The sequence below is a fragment of the Trachypithecus francoisi genome, unplaced genomic scaffold (genome assembly GCF_009764315.1).
Source record: "Trachypithecus francoisi isolate TF-2019V2 unplaced genomic scaffold, Tfra_2.0 Lachesis_group17, whole genome shotgun sequence".
Classification (NCBI taxonomy): domain Eukaryota; kingdom Metazoa; phylum Chordata; class Mammalia; order Primates; family Cercopithecidae; genus Trachypithecus; species Trachypithecus francoisi.
Genome location: NW_022681462.1, coordinates 99,077,616 through 99,098,422, shown reverse-complemented (window position 1 = coordinate 99,098,422; position 20,807 = coordinate 99,077,616). Strand labels below are relative to the sequence as shown.

The window sequence follows — 20,807 nt, the reverse complement described above, 5'->3', positions numbered from 1 at the left end:
TTCTCCTGCCTCAGACTCCCAAGGTGCTGGGATTATAGGAATGAGCCACCATGCCCGGCCTCTTTGTATATTTCAGATAGCAGTCTCTTCCCAAGATGTGTCTTTTGCAAATATTTACCAGTACCCTACACCAAGTATAAACATACACAAAGTATAACATGATAGTCAAAATAGCAGTATACCAACCAGCCCTCTGGGAAGCCATGGTGAGTGGATCACTTGAGGTCAGGGGTTCATGAGACCAGCCTGCCCAACATGGTGAAACTCTATCTCTACTTAAAACAAAAATACAAAAATTAGCCATGCATGGTGACAGGCACCTGTAATCCCAACTACTCAGGAGGTTGAGGCAGGAGAATCGCTTGAACCTGGGAGGCAGAGGTTACAGTAAGCCAAAATGGTGTCACTGCCTTCCAGCCTGGGCCATAGAGCAAGACTCTGTCTCAAAAAAAATAAAAATTAAATAAAAATTAAAAATCAATATATCGGATACTAATATTTCCTACCAGTATCTCTCTCCCCTTCTTCCTTAATGAGCCCTAATTTTGTTCAGGGCAGCAATATACTCAGCTAAAACAGCCACCTTTCCACATTCCGTTGAGGCTAAGGGCAGCCACGTGACCCAGTGCTGTACAGTAAGTTGTAAACAAAAGCCAGGATGCAGCCTCCAGAGAAGCTTTTTAGAAGGGCCAGACTAGGCTAGCCATGTTCTCTTTCTCCTCCTTTCTCTAACACAGAAGAGAACCATCTTAAAACCATGAGGTGACATGCATGAGGACAAAGACCTCCTGCTTGTTCTTGAGCCACTGAGGGCACCTCTGAGTTGCTGTACCACCCGGAAAATGCTATCCCTGAACTTCTTGTTGACTGAGACAAATAAACCCCTTATTTAAACCACTGCTTATTTAATTTTCTGTTATTTGTAGTCAAACACATTTCAACAGACATAGCTGGAGAAAAACAAGATCTTAAGATCTTCCAGAGAAAAAAACAGGTGACATACAAAGATAAGAACTCAAAATGACTTCAGATTCTTTAAAAGCAACATGCACAGAAGACCACAGAGAACATGAGAACTAAGAATATACTCAGCCAAAATTATCAATCAGGCTTAAGAGTGGAATAAAGACATTTTCAGATATGTGAAATCCCAACAATATGCAGGTCATATACCTTTTCTTAGGAAGCTCCTGCAAGATACACTACACCAAAATGATGGCACTGAGAAAGAGGGAGACCATGGGGTTCTGAAAATAAGAGGGTGTGGGATGCCTTGAATGACGGCTGCACTGCAGGACTAGGAGACAGGGAGCTCTAAGAGTTGCTGCAGGTCAGAGGGCTCCAGGACGGAGGGTTCGAGAAAAGCAGTGGTCCTCACATGTTTCAAAAGAAGGCTGACAGGCCATTTTTATTTTCTTCTTTATGCTTTTTCATATATCTCACAAAAATATATACATTTTCTTTAGGCAGAAATGAAAAAAACAGTATATATTACATTTTTTAAAAAATATCTACATAAATATACAACTGAGGTTCTACTACAATAAACTCTTAACACTATTCTTTTAAAAATAAAAGAACATACCTTTGTAAGGATAGTTTTACCATAATTCTTTGTGCTCGTCAAACCACTATTCAAATAGATATTTTTCTTCCCAACTGGGCTATAATAAGCTAAAGTCAAAAGGAAACAAAAATAAATTGCTTATTAAATACAGAATTATAATATAATCCAATCAGCTGATAATCCCAGCATCATATTCATATAAGAAATGGAAAAACTTACCCTTTGGACAAACGCCTCCATGGCTGTTTGCTCTGGGAGAGCCAACATAAGCTAATCCAAGAGTTCCCATATCAAAATCTTGGTATGTGAAAAGGTGTGCCAAGCAAACTTTAGATGCTTCCTCAGCTATATCAAAGCTAAATTGCTTTGAAAGACAAAAAAAAAAAAAAAAGCATTCTTAGATTAACAATTACATCAGACCAAAAGATGTAATCGAAATCAACTAAACATTCCAGAACAGAACCATGACAGCATGCAGCTCAGCACCAGCAATCACAACCCCGTGCAGTGCTTTGCTCTTTCCCTAAAGTGCTCCTCCACCTGCACCGGTGAGAGGCCGACACTGTCATCTGGCAAGGGGTACAAAAGGGAAGATTTCGGGAGCTTGCTCCAGCTGTTCAGAACTAACTCACTGCTCCTCCGAGGGCTGTTCTGAAGACATACAGCCTAGGACTAGAGATGCTCCATTTCGTTAAGGGGATTGCAGCACCCCAGACCAAAACAGATCCCTCTCAAGTATTTCAAGGATTCATCTGGTTTTATAAAAATTTTAATCTTTAAACTTTTTTGAGCATCATAATATATAGTCATTTATATAAATATACACTTATAGAAAAGCATATATACCCAGTTTTACGTTACTAAAATAAAGATTTTACATCCATTTGAGCCAACGCTGCAGGTTTGAGAGGATTTTTTTTTCTCAATTTAAAAGGGCTTCATACATTACTTTAAAAACCTCTACCATAACCATCCAGCATCTCCAAGTTTAAAAAACCTTAATTTTGGGGTTTTTTTTAATTTGTTTGTTTGAGACAGGGTCTCGCTGTGTCACCCAGGCTGGAGTGAAGTGACGCAATCACAGCTCACTGCAGCCTCGACCTCCCAGGCTCAAGTGAAGCTCCCACCTCAGCCTCCCAAGAAGCTGGTACCAAAAGCATGCATCACCATGCCCGGCTGATTTTTGTATTTTTTGTACACCATGTTGCCCAAGCTAGTCTTGAACTCCTGGGCTCAAACAATCCACGAGCCTCATCCTCAGCCTCCCAAAGTGCTGGGATTACAGGCATGAACCACCATGCCTAGCCAAAACCCTCAATGTTTAAAATGCTTTAAATGAGAGGCCAGAGAGCCCTATATGAAGAATGAAGTGCGGTTACATGGGGATTCTGATAGTTCCGTGGTAAAAGGGTGAGGCTTCTAAGAATATTCTAGGAGCCTTAGGGAAGAAAATTGGAGAGGAGTATCTGTCAATGTAAGTCATTCTTCTCTTTGGTTCCTCCCCTGCCATGGGCTGTCTGGAGGCTCACAGAAAAGCACACAGGCACAGTGGTTCAGCTGTTCTAGGAGTCAGGAGATCTGTGCTCAATTCAATCTCTGCCATTACCAGTTGTATGACTAACCAGACAAGTCATTTAATCTTCCTGTTACTGGCTGAATTGTGCCACCCCAAAATTCAAATGTTGAAGTCCTAACCCTCAAAAGTACCCCAGAATGTGACTCTATCTGGAAATAGGGCCCTTAAGGAGGTAATTAAGGTACACTGAGGTCATATGGGTGGGCCTTAAACCAATATGGCGGGTGTCCTGATAAGGAGATCAGAATATACGCACACACTGAAAGAAAGACCATGTGAGCACACAGGGAGAAGACAGCACCTACACCACAAGTACCGTGGCCTCAGAAGAAATCAACCCTGCTGACCCCTTGATTTTGGACTTCCAGCTTCCAGAACTGTGAAAACCCCAACTTCTGTTAAGTCCCCCAGCCTATGCTGCTCTGTCATGTCAGCTGGAATAAACAATAACACTTGCTGAGCCTCTTCACAACAATGATGCTGTCTCAACCAACCTTTCAGGTGCTCAGCAGATCAAATTAGACAGGGTATGAATGCGTATCACACAGGTGCTGCACGTTATGCTTCTCCATCTGGATGAAGAGTTATAATATCCTTTAATTCTATTAAAGCTTTGAAAACCTGATTTCAGCCTCATGAGACTCTGAACAAGAATCCAGATGAGCCACACCATACCTGGACTAGCCCATGCCAACTATGAGATACATAAGTGTTGTTCTAAGCTGCTCCACTTGGGATAATTTGTTAAAGCAACAACAGGAAACTCATACACTTACCAACACATTAAAATATAACTACTATCACTTCATAGAAAGTCATTCTACACCAAAGTAATAGCACACACAAACTCAAGACACTGGAATCACATGGCAGTATCCTGTTATACAGCAAGACTCCAAATGACGTAAAATGATTAAGTTAGCCATCTTTAGATTAATCGCCAGAATAAAAACACAAAAATTTTAAATTCCTGTAGAGAACTTTCAGATCTCCAAGCTATATTTCTACTGTCCAATAAATGTTCATAACCTGTTTGATAATTACTGCCCTAAAAGATAAATTGACAAGCTTCAGAGAGCCCTGAACTAAGTGTCCCGAACTAACGAAACAGTGTGCAAAAACTCTATATATTCGGTATCCATGTTATTTTCTAAAGAAGATCCACTGATTGCCTTATTAGATCCTCAAAGATATTAAGGTTAAGAAGCACTGCTTTCGCCGGGCACAGTGGCTCACACCTGTAATCCCAGCACTTTGGGAGGGCGAGGCAGGCGCATCATCTGAAGTCGGGAGTTCGAGACCAGCCTGACCAACATGGAGAAATCCCGTTTCTACTAAAAATACAAAAATTAGCTGGCTGTGGTGATGCATGCCTATAATCCTAGCTACTCAGGAGGCTGAGGCAGGAGAATCGCTTGAACCCGGGAGGTGGAGGTTACAGTGAGCCGAGATCACACCATTGCACTCCAGCCTGGGCAATAAGAGTGAAACTCTGTCTCAAAAAGAAAAAAAAAAAAAAGAAGCAGCATTGCTTTGTAACATTTTTTTCATGGAGTTTTTGTTATTTGTTGTCTACGCTGTTACACGCGATGAGGTTCCTGCTGGATCAGCTGGGGGAGATTGCTTCTGGGTTTCCATCTTTTCCATTATGCTCCTTCATTAAAACACATACAATCCACATAGCAGAAATCATAAAGTGGTGTTAATATCCAGGGTTCCAAGACCTACCTCTAGCAACATCTTCACATCCCAAGCATCCTTTTCTTCATTTGGGTAACTTTTTGCCATATTGTAGTGCTTTTCACCAGGTTTTACCTCTTGTGGAGACTTGAGAATGCGAATCTATACTTAAAGAGATAATATACTCAGAACACTTCCAAAATAAGTCAGAAGACTCTGAATACTGCATTATTTTATCTGTTCAAAAAAAGAATCATTCTAGAAAAAAAATTTTAAAACTAAAATTCATAAATTCTTCAGTTCTAATATTCAATGTTTGAAACAAACAGAAGCATATGGTATGGAAAACATATGTCAATTAATTATTTATAATAATATGAATGTACTCCTACATTTTCATATCCTCTATGTTTATTTTTAAAAAATAAGAACTTGGGTTACAGGCGCCTAAAATAATTATTACAACTATAGTCAACAGTTTAGGAAAGAAAAATAAAATATACATCTCTTTGTGCATCAAAGGAATAAAAGACTAAGAATAGAGGCTTCTTCTTATATGTGCATTTCAGACAAATTCATATTAAACCTGCAAAGAAGGGGAAAAAAAGTAACAAAGGCTCCCATTAGTAAGTGTGAGATAAAGAAAGAAGGAAACTATGCTCAGCTCAGAGTTTCTGTGTGTCTCTCTTCCCTGCCTGCCTGCCTGCCTGTTCTGGTCTCCTCTGCCACTGTGTGGTAAGCTTACTGGGGTGGACTCTGCAGTTTTGATGGTGGCTGGTCAAGGTCAAATCTGGGACAGAACTACTTAGAAGACCACCATGATGCACATCTAAACCACATCCTCCAATCCATCCTTCATCAGATGTAAAGAAGTTAATGTTTTAATCTCCTATATTATTCCTGTGTTCTATAATTGGTTCCAAATGCCTAAAGCAAAAAGAAAATTTACAGGTTCCCTAAAACTCAAACATGATGCAGCTATTTATAATAAAACAAGTGAGGCAGCTTTACATGCATGAACATGAAGTACTCTCCAACATACTGTGAAATGGAAAAGCGAGGTATAAAAGTGTACTGCATACAGCACCATTGTGTCAAATACAGACATATACATACACTATACATGCATACGACATCTCTAGAAAGATACATATGAAACTAGTGACATGAATGTCTTTGGGGAAAGGAACTGGTTTAACAATAAACAGGTTGCAGAGACTTACTTTTCACTGGTTTTTGTACTGTGTATATGTTACCTATTCAAATAATAACTTAAAAAGAAAATGCAAAACAGTGAAAGAGAATGAAAAGGGAAAAAATCTCTTAGTTTTATCCAAACAATATCAAAGTTTAACATTTATAAACATGGTGAATGATTTTTTAAAAAAATTTTTCAACCTCTAAATTCTATACTATAGAACTTATAAAAATATGGTTTATTACAAAAAGCCTGGAAAAAAATAGAGATAACAATTTATATAACTTACATATCAAAATGTCTCTCTGCCCAAAGTAAAACCCTATGTCAGAAGTCTTTTTAGTCTTAGCAATTTGAAATAACTCTTCATATGAGATATTAAGGTGACACTAATATAACATTGCTAGACATACTCTGTTAAGAGATTACAAGAAATCAGAAGGAGATATCTGAGGGGAAAGAACCTAAAGGTTCTGTATATATAACTACAGCCTTGCAAAAATACCCAGTATTTTTTAGTAAATTTTCTGACTAAGGATTCAACGGTACGTGCCACAGTTTTCACGAAAGACTTAAATATAATCAGAGGGGGAAAGAAACTACAGAGAATAAAAAGGCCATGAATTCAAAGAAGGAACAAAGCACAGCAGCGTAAAAGGCTTTCTACCTAAAGCAGGACTAAGGACAGAAAACTTCACAATCCAGAACTAATTAACATCAAAAATACTGCACAATTCATCAGAAAAAAAATCATTGGCATTTGAGAAAACTTACTTACAATTATTGTTAAGGACAAGTTTTTGGGTTTTGGATACAAGTGACAAATATTTATAGTACATAACTTAAGTGAGTAATATAAGCCATATCTATTGATAAATACCTGCTCTATCTGTATTCCATAGCCTTTAAAACCCGCATTATCCCATGAAGTGTTCCGATAGATGTCATCAACTCTGTCAATTAGCTCTATCTGTGTGTATTTAAAAAAGAAAAAAGACATTATGTAGCTCTTTACCTCTCCTGGCAATGCAATATAAAATCTATGGAGGAAAAAAAAAATCTCAGTTTAGAGGCCATTGCAGAAGTTTCTACTTTCACAAAAACTAGCATTAAGATGTTACTGTATCTGAGTATTCCCAACCTTTGGCCCCAAACTTAAAGTGCTGTTACCAGAATAAAACAATGGTATAGTTTAACCTAAATTTCAGGTACTCAATTGCACATGGAACCAAAATGACAAGTAACAGGCTTTTGTAAAACTACCGTTTCAATCAATAATAAAAATTAAATTTAAAAGTCAATCAATATACCTGAAATACAGTTGACTCTTGAACAACATAGATTTGAACTTCAAGTGTCCACTTACATATGTGGATTTCCTTGAGCCTCTGTCACCAGAGACAATATGACCAACTCTTCCTCTTCCTCCTCAGCCTACTCAACATGAAGACGATTATGATGATCCACTTCCACTTAGTGAATGGTAAATGTATTTTCTCTTCCTTATGATTTTTCTTTATTTTTTCAGAGACAGGGTCTTGCTCTGTCACCAGGGGTACAGTACAGTGGCACGATCATAGCTCACTATAGCCTGCATTTCTGGGCTCAAGCAATCCTCTCACCTCAGCCTCCTGAGTAACAGAAGACTACAGGCGCACACCACCATGCCCAGCTTTTTTTTTTTTTTATGATTTTCATCATAACGTTTTCCTTTCTCTAACTTACATGATTGTAAGAACACAGTAATAATACATATAAAAAATACGTGTTAATCGGCTGTTCTTTTATTGGTAAGGCTTCTGGTCAATAGTAGACTATTAGTAGTTAAATTTTTGGAGAATCAGAGTTATACAGGGGCCGGGCATAGTGGTTCACGCCTGTAATCCCAGCACTTTGGGAGGCTGAGGCAGGAGGACTGCTTAAACTTAGAAGTTTGAGGGCATCCTGAGAAATTCTCCATCTCTACTAAAAATCAAAAAACTTAGCCAGAAAGGGTGAACACCTGTTGTCCCAGCTACTCAAGGAGGCTGAGGTGGGAAGACTGCTTTGTCCCAGGCAACAGAGGCTGCAGTGAGCTACGATTTCGCCACTGCACTCCGGCCTGGGCAACAGAGTCTAAAAAAAAAAAAGTGACATGAGGATTTTTGACTGCAGAGGGAAGGTCAGTGCTTCTAACCCCCACCCCCTGGCACTGTTCCTGGGTCAATCGTATTCCCTTCTAAAAAGAATTCCATCTTCACTCTGTCTCTTGGTGAGTACCTCAAATGTCTTCCCCAGAAACAAGTAAGGAACAGTGGCAGACAACTGCCAACCCTATTCCCCTACTCTCACCCCGAAAAGTTCAGCACTGAGGAATGGGTAAGAAGACAGCCAGAAAGAACAAGGTTCATTTCAGCAACCCTCCTTCTTTTGCTCTCTGATTTGAGAAAACTGGAGAAGGAAGGCAGTATTGTTTCCAAGGAAAACGACATGAGAAAGAACAAAATGCTAATTACCTATCTTTTTCTCAAAGAGAATATTCTACTATTCAAAAACTGGGTTGATAAGGTTTGTTCCAGCAACTGTGAAACAAGTTATGTCTCAGAAATTGTAAAAAACACAAATTTTAAGACTAGATCTCTCATTATATTCATATTTGTAGTGTAATGAACAAAGAAGTAATATAAGAGGAGCCCCTTAATACAAAACCCAGATTAAGAGAGAAGCTTTTTAAAGGAAGAATCTCTCTCTTAGGAACAAGAATAACAGTGACTCTTACTAGCCTCATAATAAATTCATTTGATATGGGGCCGAGTGCTGTGGCTCACACCTGTAATTCCAGCTACTTGTGATGCTGAGCCAGGAGAACTGCTTGAACCCAGGAGGTAGGGGTTGCAGTGAGCTGAGATTGCACCATTGCACTCCAGCCTGGGCAACACAGTGAGACTCTGTGTCAAACAAACAAACAAATCCACTTGACATGGAAGGGAAGGGAAAGAAGGGTAAGGGAGGGTACGAATAAAATGGACAGCATGGGAAAAGCAAGGCAATGAGAAAGGTATCTTTACCGCCCCAGCTTCTTCTTGCTTCATGAATAGCTGCATTCTCCATTACTCCCTCAATAACAACATTTTGGTCAGTGCCAAGTAATCATGACGAATGAGGTCATACTAGCAAAAAATGTCAATGAAAAATGATTTCCCAGACTTTAAAAATGGTAATAGTTCGGCTGGGTACAGTGGCTCATGCCTGTAATCCCAGCACTTTGGGAGGCCGAGGAGGGCGGATCACGAGGTCAGGAGATCGAGACCATCCTGGCTAATATGGTGAAACCCCGTCTCTACTAAAAACACAAAAAAATTAGCTGGGCATGGTGGTGGGCGCCTGTAGTCCCAGCTACTCAGGAGGCTGAGGCAGAAGAATGGCGTGAACCCGGCAGGCAGAGCTTGCAGTGAGCCGAGATAGCACCACTGCACTCTAGCCTGGGCAACAGAGCGAGACGCCGTCTCAAAAAAAAATAATAATAATAATAGTTCATGCTTAAAAATCTAGTATCAGCACTTCTTACATCTTGCCTTCACTTCTGTGCCCTAGAGCTAGTTATGACCATGAAAGTCCCACCTATTTCAAGCGAAGTCCAATGACTAGGTCTTTAACATGACGAACAAAACTCACCTTCCTCTCTGAAATATACATATAAGCAAAAGATAAACATGGGTTCATGTAAATACATATTTTTACATTCACATGTGACACCACAGGTTCACTTCCATGATAGCAGTAATGTTTTTAAAGAGCTCACTTATATCAAGGAGGAAGGACTACATCATAACCTCTCCCAAACCCTATATGCATAAATTCTAACATGCAGAAAATATTAGTTCGAAGGTAAAATGGGTTGTCATAAATTTGAAACTATAATTTCCATACAGTAACATAAAAACCTCAGAGAATATCCCTCAAATATTTTAGGGAAATAACAGAGTATCTGGAACAGATCTGGTTTCATTAAGTTTCATGGAATGTACCCACCCACAAGAATTTTTTTTCAATTACTTGATGCAATATCAAATACTTACTAAGTAATTTGTAGTTGTACTCTCTTCCCCTCTGCCCATGTATCTGTAGAAGCGATGATCTGCTACCACCAATAATTTACACGTGTTCTTCATGGGATCTGGGTCAGCTCTTCTCTTCACTCGATGAACAAGCTCTAATATGAATTTGTATGCACTATTAAATCAAAATTCACCAAAACAAGGAGTTTTATGGTAACACTTTAAATCTAATATATTTTTGAAACAAATATTATGTGAGCTTAACATCACTAAAGGATCTTGAACAACAAAAAAAACAATTTGGAGCAAGACAGAAAAGTGACAAGTAACATAAAGTTTAAACACTGTAGAATTCAAAACCAAGGACAAGAGCCGCCTTAATTTTTCAAATACAGAAACTTTAAAAAGTGTTCAACAGAGTAAGGCCGGGCATGCTGGCTCAGGCCTGCAATTCCAGCACTTTGCGAGGCCAAGGTGGGTGAATCACCTGAGGATGGGAGTTCGAGACCAGCCTGGCCAACATGATGAAACCCCATCCCTATTAAAAATACAAAAATTAGCCAGGTATGGTGGCGCCCGCCTGTAATCCCAGCTACTCATAAGGCTGAGGCAGGAGAATCACTTGAACCCTGGTGCGGAGGTTGCAGTGAGACAAGATTATGCCATTGCACTCAAGCCAGGGCAACAAGAGTGAGACTCTATCTCTACATAAATCAATCAATAAATAAACAAATAGTGCTCAACAGAATAAAACATTCACCTAATGCTGGGCTATGAAGCTGTCAGTCATATTCTACAACAAGAAGTTATGAATTAACCAAAGTAACAGTAAAAATGTCAAAATATTCACATTGAAAATTAGTTTGTGTTAATAGGACAACTTTTGTGAAATAAATTAAGAATTTATTTATATATTAAAATGCTAATATATATTTTAATAATATTTTAACAACATAACCATCTTTGGCCTGGCACGTTGGCTCACGCCTGTAATCCCAACACTTTGGGAGGTTGAGGTGGGCGGATCACTTGAGGCCAGGAGTTCGAGAACAGCCTGGCCAACATGGTGAAACCCCATCTCCACTAAAAACACAAAAATTAGCCAGGACTGGTGTCACGTGCCTATAATCCCAGCTACTCGGGAGGCTGAGGCAGGAGAATCGCTTAAACCTGGAAGTCAAAGGTTGCAGTGAGCCGAGATTGCACTGCAAAAAAAAAACAAAACAAAAAAACCTAACCAGAGGTGTTTTGGGCAGTAAAATTCCAAGATGGTTATGTTTCTTAAATGACCCTAAATAGATTGTCCCAAGATGGATATAACCTTCTTGTATTCTAAGCAGTATATACATAGGTCTCTCCTGCTACCAATTAATTTCTTATAAACTCTAAAAATTGTCTTTCCACCATTATTATTTTATCATTTCTAAATATCTGCAAGAATATTTTCCCTCGGATCAGTCCATTTCCCTTTTCCCTAATCTTTTTTAAAGTCTAATCTTTCTTGTTCCCATTATTTTCTAGAGTTTTCAACTCTTACATTATAGACAAAAGAAGCTGAAAATTTCTGGAATAAAACTCTTATTTTCATGCCAAATACTACAGTTACTTGACAATCATGTTTTTTTTTTATCAAATAACAACCACTCCTATTGAAGTCAATTGTAATATGTTTGTTTCTTATTTGAAATACACTCTTTAAGCCTTACCTTCAGGTGGTTCTCTGTCTACTAACCCTTTTGGGAGCAACTCTTCATTATCCACTTTTAAATAACCACACACTTTTGGAGACTGCAAACGTGAAACATTCTTGATATCTTCAGATTTATAAACTAACATTCTTTTGTCTTTGGTATCATTAACAAATCTCCAAAGTGGCTAAAACAGAAAATATATACGACTGAAATGGAAAAAATAACAATTCCTAAACACTAAATTCTTCTAACATCCTTTCCTTGTTCTTAGATAACATTCATTTCTAGGTTAAGTAAACTGATTAGTCATGTTATTAAAATAAATAATCTCAATTTTTAATCATACGGAGTTTCTAGGCTGGTAAGTAAACACGTAGATCATAAACTCTGATTATTTTATCTGTATACAAATAAAGCCTTACATACTTTGCACGTTATGAAATCTTTCAGAGGATGCAGAAGAGAAAAACGCATATCATTTTCCACTCGTTCATTCCAAAATATTATGTAATATCTACTGTATACTGGCACTGTTATAGGTGATGGTGCTATAGTAATGAAAATTGGACAAGATTTCTGTTCATGCAGTATTTTCCTTTTAGCTTCCTTAATACTTAGGTGTTTGACACCTTTTTGCCATGTTAGGCTTTATCCACACAAAAGAACAAATATATTTATATGAAAGAAAACTCAGAACTTGCAACAACAGGTCTGAAACTTATTACTGGTTTCAGCGAATGCAGTTTTTTTAAAAAATCTCCACTTACAATATTACAAGGCTAGAGTAAATCACAATTAATATATTCCAAACTTTACCCAAGTCAAAAGGTTGTTTGTTTTGTTTCAAAGCAAAGTTATTCTCTGTAAGAACACTGGTCTCATCAGAACCAGGCGGTTTGTAGAGGACACACAAAAAATATATTTATCTCCATCAGGGAAATGCAAATCAAAACCCCAGTGGGAAAAAAGAACCCACAATGAAACACCCCTGTATCCCCACTAGGATGACTATGATCAAAGACAAATACTGGTGAGGATGTAGAGAAATCCAGAACCCTCATACATGCTGATGAGAATGTAAAATGGTAAAACCACTTTAGAAAATAGCAGGTCCTCAAAGGTTAAAAGTAGAATAACCGTATGACCCAGCAATTCTGCTCCTAGTATATAACCAAGAGAAATGAAAACACAAGCAGTAATGTAAATAATAGCTAAAAAGTGGAAACAACCCAAATGTCCATCAACAACTAATCAATGAATAAACAAAATGCAGTTTATCCATACAATACAATGGAGTATTATTCAGCAATAAAAATAAATAAGATACAGATACATGCTACAACATAGATGAACCCTGGAAACATTATTCTAAGTGAAAGAAGCCACACACGGGCTGGGCGTAGTGACTCACGTCTGTAATCCCAGCACTCTGGGAGGCCAAGGCAGGCGGATCACTTGAGGTCAGGAGTTTGAGACCAGTCTGGCCAACACAGTGAAACCCTGACTCTAGTAAAAAATACAAAAATTAGTCAGGTATGGTGGCAGGCGCCTGTAATCCCAGCTACTCGGGAGGCTGAGGCAAGAGAATCAGTTGAACCCAGGAGGCGGAGGTTGCAGTGAGCCGAGATCATGCCACTGCACTCCAGCCTGGGCGACAGAGCAAGACTCCATCTCAAAAAAATTAAAAAATTAAAAAGAAGCCACACACAAAAGACCACATATTATATAATTCCATTTATATGAGATGACCCAAATAGACAAATCTAAACAGAGAGTAGATTCCTGGTTGCCTAGAGCTGAGGGAGTTAGGGAGGAAGGGGGAAGGATGGCTAAAGGATACAGCGTTTCTTTTTCAGGTCATGAAAATGTTCTAAAATTGAACGTGGTGGTGTTTGCACAACTCCATCAATATATGAAAACTGCCTGGCATGATGGCTCACGCCTGTAATCTCAGCACTTTGGGAGGCTATGGTGGGTGGATAACTTGAGGCCAGGAGTTCAAGACCAGCCTGACCAACATGGTGAAACCCCATCTCTACTGAAATACAAAAATTAGCCAGGTATGGTGGTGGGCAACTGTAATCCCAGCTACTCAAGAGGCTGGGCAGGACAATCACTTGAACCCAGGAGACAGAGGTTGCAGTGATAGTGCCGTTGTACTCCAGCCTGGGTGACAGAGTGAGACTCTGTCTCAAAAATACACACACACACACACACACACACAACTACAAAACTGTATACACTAAAGGGGTGAATAATATAGTATGTGAATTATATCTCAATAAAACTGTTAAATATTATATGCATACACATCTTTGGTAATCTATGTGTGAGGTGGATGTAAGAAATGATGGTTAATCCCAGCACTGTGGGAGGCCGAGACGGGCGAATCACGAGGTCAGGAGATCGAGACCATCCTGGCGAACACGGTGAAACCCCGTCTCTACTAAAAAATACAAAAAACTAGCCGGGCGAGGTGGCGGGCGCCTGTAGTCCCAGCTACTCGGGAGGCTGAGGCAGGAGAATGGCGGAGAAGCTCGGGAGGCGGAGTTTGCAGTGAGCTGAGATCCGGCCACTGCACTCCAGCCCGGGCGACAGAGCAAGACTCCGTCTCAAAAAAAAAAAAAAAAAAGAAATGATGGTTACAGAATTTCAGGGATGGCAGAGGCCTCAAAAGTTAACTAACCCAACTTCTGGGCTACAGGAATCTTCCATATTTAGTAAAGTTCATTTAGCCTATGAATAGAAGTGAAAATTTTTTTATTTTGTGTCAAACATTTCTAAGTTCACATTGATTGTTTCCTAATATAGCCAGTCAAGCACAGAAAAAGACAGCTGGCTTTGGGATCAGATGTATCTGAGTTCAAACCTCAACGGTACCTCACTATGTGCCTTGGACAAGTACCCTGAGCATAACCTCCCTCATTAGGTAAAGCAGTGATAATACCTAACTTGAAGGTTATGAAGATTATGTAGGTAATAAATCTAGTTTTATATTAAGATTTCAAAAGAAAAGCGGTCATTAATAAAAGCTAAGCCTGTTGCCACTATTACTAGTAAGTTGCTGGAAAAAATCATTTGATGAGTAATTGACTAAAAGGCAGAAAACTTGATTAGATCCTGGATTGGAAAACCAAAAAAAAAGTTTACGAAGGAGATTTTGAGGATGACTAGAGACTTTGACTATGGCATGATTATTAGATAATACTGTAGAATTCTTTTCATTTTCTCAGGTATGTTACTTTTATTACAGCTATAGAAAAGAGTGCCTTTATTCCTAGGGATGCATACAGAAGTAGTCAGGGGTGAAGTGTCATGATGTTTGCAAACGATTTGCATATGATTCAGGAAAAAAAGAAAGTTAACATGACATTATGTTAGAAATTGTTTAAGGGCTACAGGGTTTTTGTTTTTTGTTTTTTGTTTTTTTAATCTTTCTGTAGCTACAGGGTACTTTTTAATCTTTCTGTAGATTTGAACATTTTATTTATTTATTTATTTATTTATTATTTATTTATTTATTTGTGAGACACAGTTTCACTCTGTCACCCACGCTGAAGTACAGTGGAGGGATCTCAGCTCACTGCAACCTCTGTCTCCCAGGTTCAAGCGATTCTCCCGCCTAGGCCTCCCGAGCAGTTGGGATTACAGGTGCAAGCCACCAAGCCTGGCTAATTTTTGTATTTTTGGTAGAGATGAGGTTCCACCATGTTGGCCAGGCTGGTCTCGAACTCCTGGCCTGAGGTGATCCACCCACCTCAGCTTCCCAAAGTGCTGGGATGACAGCCACCACACCAGCTGAACATTTTCAAAACTAAAAGTTGAGGGAGGCCAAGCACGGTGGCTCATGCCTGTCATCCCAGCACTTTCGGAGGCCGAGGTGGGCAGATCACAGGTCAGAAGTTCAAGACCAGCCTGGCCAACATGGTGAAACCCCGTCTCTACTAAAAATACAAAAATTAGGCCAGACGCAGTGAGTCACGCCTGTAAGCCCAGCACCTTGGGAGGCCGAGACGGGTGGATCACCTGAGACTAGGAGTTCAAGACCAGACTGGCCAACATGGCAAAACCCTGTCTCTACCAAAAATACAAAAACTAGCCAGGCACAGTGGCGTGTGCCTGTAATCCCAGCTACTTGGGAGGCTGAGGCAGGAGAAATGCTTGAACCTGGGAGGCGGAGATTGCAGTGAGCTGAGATTGCGCCACTGCACTCCAGCCTGGGCGATAGAGCAAGACTCCATCTCAAATAAATAAATAAAAGTTGGGGGAAATACTATCTCACCATGCAAGTTTAACCCAGGATTATTTATATAAATAGTAAGCTATGGTAAAGTCAGTGACGGTTTAAAATATTTAATGGCTGTGCACAGTGGCTCACACCTGTCATCCCAGCACTTTGGGAGGCCAAGCGGAAGGATTGCTTACAGCCAGGCATTTGAGACCAGCCTGGCCAACACAGTGAGACGGCATCAAAAATTTGATGCACTCTACAAAAATTTAACAAATTAGTTGGGCATGGTGGCATGCACCTGTAGTCCCAGCTACTTAGGAGGCAGAAGAGAGGGATTGTCTGAGCCCAGGAGGTCAAGGCTGCAGTGAGCTATGATGGCACCACTGCACTTCAGCCCGAGTGACCGAGTAAGACTCTGTCATAAATAAAATATTTAATGATGACACGTTAAAAATAAGATATATATTTTTTCCTGCTCACTTATACTCCTAAGATCTTAGTGCAGATGAACAATGTTTTTACATCAAGGTAAGTGTAAAGAATTTTTTTTTTCATGTCAGACTTGTAATGTGCTAACATTGTAACAAGGTTCTAGGGTGGCACATCTCATACATGTGTGTGAACAGCCAATCACCACACTTATGAACTATAAAAGTATCAAAAAGAATTATAAAGAGTATGAAAATCACCACTGTAAATAACAAATCATTTTTCAATAAAAATTAATTTCATGCAAAAATCCCTCAAGGTATCTGATGAGTATACTTGTAAGTAAACATCTTTGTGTGTGTGTATGTGTGAGACAGGGTCTCGCTCTGTCACCCAGGCTGGAGTGCAGCAGTACAATCTCAGCTCACTGCAGTCTCTGCCTCCAGAATTCAACTGATCCTACCGCCTCAGCATTCTGAGTAGCTGAGACCACAGGCATGTACCACCACGCCCAGCTAAGTTTTTTTTTCTTTTGTGGGGGAGTAGAGACAAGGTCTCCCTGTATTGCCTGGGCTGGTCTCAAATCCCTGGACTCAAGCAGTCCACCTGCCTCAGTCTCCCAAAGTGCTTTTTACAGGTGTGAACCACTGCGCCTAGCTAAGTAAATATCTTATAATGAAATATTAGTTATACTCATTTTTATTCTTAGTGAAACAAAGGTATGGGTGGAAATAGAATTCCTATTTTTCCAAAAGGAAGTATTTGAAAAAAATGAGTAATCTGGCTGGGTGTGGTGGCTCATGCCTGTAATCCCAGCACTTTGGGAGGCTGAGATAGGTGGATCACGAGGTCAGGAGTTCAAGACCAGCCTGGCCAACACAGTGAAACCCCATCTCTACTAAAAATACAAAAATTAACCGAGCATGGTGGCACACGCCTGTAATCCCAGCTACTCAAGGGATTGAGGCAGGAGAATCGCTTTAATCTGGGATGTGGAGGATATGGAGAGCTGAGATGGCACCACTGCACTCCAGTCTGGGTGACAGGGCGAGATGCCATCTCAAAAAAAAAAAAAAAAAATTGTAATCTGAGCAAATTTAACTTGGATCCTAAAGACACACATTTTAGCTTAAGAATAAGCTGGCCAGGCACAGTGGCTCACGCCTTTAATCCTAGCACTTTCAGAGACCGAGGCTGGCAGATCATGAGGTCGGGAGATTGAGACCATCCTGGCCAACACTGTGAAACCCGTCTCTACCAAAAATACAAAAATTAGCTGGGTATGGTGGCACGCGCCTGTAATCCCAGCTACTTGGGAGGCTGAGGCAGGAGAATGGCTTGAACCCAGGAGGCAGAGACTGCAGTGAGCCGAAATCACGCCACTGTACTCCAGCCTGGCAACAGAGCAAGACTCAGTCTCAAAAAAAAAAAAAAAGAATAAATTATTCTAAGGAAATAAGCAAACATATGCACTGCAGCAAAAACAATGCTGTGCGTTGACCACACTGCTTTCTTTCTGAGCTCAAATTATGACTATCTTTCCCATTCTCTTTTATAGCAGGTCAGAGATAAAGTGTTCTAGAATGTATTGAATGGAAGGTCATTTCCAAGCCTGGCCCTTAATATCCTGTCTAATTCTCTAGCTCTGTTTCCCTTCTATGAGAACTACAGAGGACATGTATCCAAAAGTCAAAACCACAAAGTAGAGGAGAACCACCTAACCCACATCAAGCCACAAGAGAGTAAGAAAAATCCTTGCTTGTGTTAAGCTACTCAGCTATGGGAGTTTATCTGAAGCCCTGGCACAGCCTAGACAGAGCTTCCTACAGTTTCTTCATTTAACTTCCCAGACTATTCCCTATCATCCAGACTATTCCAACTAAACACATGCACCAAAAGGTGTGCCCAAGGCTATTCACTACAATACCTTTTATTTCAAAAATTAGAAACAAAATAGTTGAGGCCAGGCACGGTGGCTCACGCCTGTAATCCAAGCACTTTTGGAGGCCGAAGCTGGCAGATCATAAGGTCAGGAGATCAGACCATCCTGGCCAACATGGTGAAACCCCACCTCTACTAAAAATACAAAAATTAGCCAGGTTTGGTAGCACGCACCTGTAGTCTCAGATACTCGAGGGACTAAGGCGGCAGAATCACTTGAACCCGGGAGCCAGAGGTTGCAGTGAGCTGAGACCATGCCAGTGCACCCCAGTCTGAGTGACAGAGTTATACTCCATCTCAAAAACAAAAAACAAAAAAATTAGCCGGACATGGTGGCACACGCCTGCAGTCCCAGCTACTTGGGAGGCTGAGGCAGGAGAATCGCCTGAACCAGGGAGGCAGGGTTTGTAGTGTGCCAAGATCACACCATTGCACTCCAGCCTGGGTGACAGACTCCATCTCAAAAAAACAAAACAAAAACACCCAAAACAGTTGAGCATGAAGTGGGATTGGTTAAATAAATGTTACAGTGTATCAACGGAGCAATAGGCAGCCTTTATAAAAACCCTAATTGGCCCGGTACAGTGGCTCACACCTGTAATCCCAGCACTTTGGGAGGCCGAGGCAGGCGATCACAAGGTCAGGAGATCGACACCACCCTGGCCGACATGGTGAAACCCCACCTCTACCAAAAATACAAAACTTAGCTGGGCGTGGTGGCATCTGTCTGTAATCCCAGCTAATAGGAAGGCTGGGGCAGGAGAATTGCTTGAACCAGGGAGCAGAGGTTGCAGTGACCCAATATCGCGCCACTGCACTCCAGCCTAGTGACAGGAAAAAAAAAAAAAAAGAACCCTAATTAAGGCCGGGAGTGGTGGATCACACCTGCAATCCCAGCACTTTGGGAGGCCAAGGCAGGCAAATCACCTGAGGTCGGTAGTTCAAGACCAGCCTGACCAACATGGAGAAACCCCATCTCTACTAAAAATACAAAATAAGCCGGGTGTGGTGGAGCATGCCTATAATCCCAGCTATTCGGGAGGCTGAGGCAGGAGAATCGCTTGAACCCGGGAGGTGGAGGTTGCACTGAGCTGAGATCGCACCATTGCACTCCAGCCAACAAGAAGGAAACTCCACCGCAAAAAAACAAACAAACCTGGCCGGGCGCGGTGGCTCAAGCCTGTAATCCCAGCACTTTGGGAGGCCGAGACGGGCGGATCACGAGGTCAGGAGATCGAGACCATCCTGGCTAACACGGTGAAACCCCGTCTCTACTAAAAAATACAAAAAGCTAGCCGGGCGAGGTGGCGGGCGTCTGTAGTCCCAGCTACTCGGGAGGCTGAGGCAGGAGAATGGCATAAACCCGGGAGGCGGAGCTTGCAGTGAGCTGAGATCCGGCCACTGCACTCCAGCCTGGGTGACAGAGCAAGACTCCGCCTCAAAAAAAAAAAAAAAAAAAAAAAAAAAACAAACAAACCAAAAAAAAATACCCTAATTTAGATCTATATTAACATGAAAAGGTTCATAATCATATTGTTAAACGAAAAATATGTGAAGACAAACTGTACATATTGTATAGTCCTACTTATGCAGGAAAAAATAGTGGGTATATTTATTTGTATATATACACACACAAAAAAAATTTGGAAGGATGTCAAAATTCAATAGTAGTTATCTGTCCAAGTACAGATAATCTAGTTTCCAAATTTTGCAATGAGCATATATTTTAAAATAAAGGTATTCTTAAAAAATAAATTGATTTGAAAGAACAAGCAAATTTAAGACATTCCGGGGATGCTTTGCCTATTCTAGAATGAATGCATTTATAATATTAGTTCCTTTACTTTCTACTAAATTTCTGACTCTTTCTGGTAAGCTAGACTCCTCAAAACATTGACATTAAATAGTTTAAACATTAACAAACTATAACATACTGCAAGGCCATAGGTTTCTTTTTCACAATAATGGATAATCAAAAGACTAACAGTTGCGTAGTTCGGATATAATTAAAATATACAGTATTTATACCTCCAGAAGACTGTTTTACCCCTATCGATCACTCAAATACACCTGAACATTTCATTTTGACCTATCTGACTCAGTTTTCCCACAGGTGATCCATTTTAGTGATATCACCACCACTACCCAGAGTTTTCTCATTTTTCAAGAAACACAGAATCAACTTCAATCCACAATTACGTAGTAAACGTTTTGTTTTGTAGACTAGCATCTGACAGATAGATATGTGTCTTTTTTTGTTGTTGTTGAGACGGAGTCTCGCTCTGTCGCCCAGGCTGGAGTGCAGTGGCCGGATCTCAGCTCACTGCAAGCTCCGCCTCCCGGGTTTACGCCATTCTCCTGCCTCAGCCTCCCGAGTAGCTGGGACTACAGGCGCCCGCCACCTCGCCCGCCTAGTTTTTTGTATTTTTAGTAGAGACGGGGTTTCACCGTGTTAGC

At 40.4% G+C, this 20,807-nt stretch overlaps 1 protein-coding gene and 1 non-coding gene across 3 annotated transcripts in view; both read right to left on the bottom strand.

Moving 5' to 3' along the window:
- The window catches only part of ADAM17 (ADAM metallopeptidase domain 17), a 71,387-nt gene that overhangs the window by 27,066 nt on the left and 23,514 nt on the right, over positions 1–20,807 (bottom strand). For both annotated transcript variants that reach the window (XM_033176592.1, XM_033176593.1), the window contains exons 5-10: positions 11,765–11,933; positions 10,080–10,213; positions 6,902–6,991; positions 4,872–4,985; positions 1,787–1,931; positions 1,586–1,674 (exon numbers count right to left, since the gene is read on the bottom strand). In XM_033176592.1, coding sequence (XP_033032483.1) covers positions 1,586–1,674; positions 1,787–1,931; positions 4,872–4,985; positions 6,902–6,991; positions 10,080–10,213; positions 11,765–11,933 — 741 coding nt within the window. The remainder of the gene's footprint in view (positions 1–1,585; positions 1,675–1,786; positions 1,932–4,871; positions 4,986–6,901; positions 6,992–10,079; positions 10,214–11,764; positions 11,934–20,807) is intronic.
- On the bottom strand, positions 16,535–16,638 carry LOC117063166. Its single transcript, XR_004428780.1, has one exon. It is a non-coding gene; the product is annotated as a small nucleolar RNA U13 (small nucleolar RNA).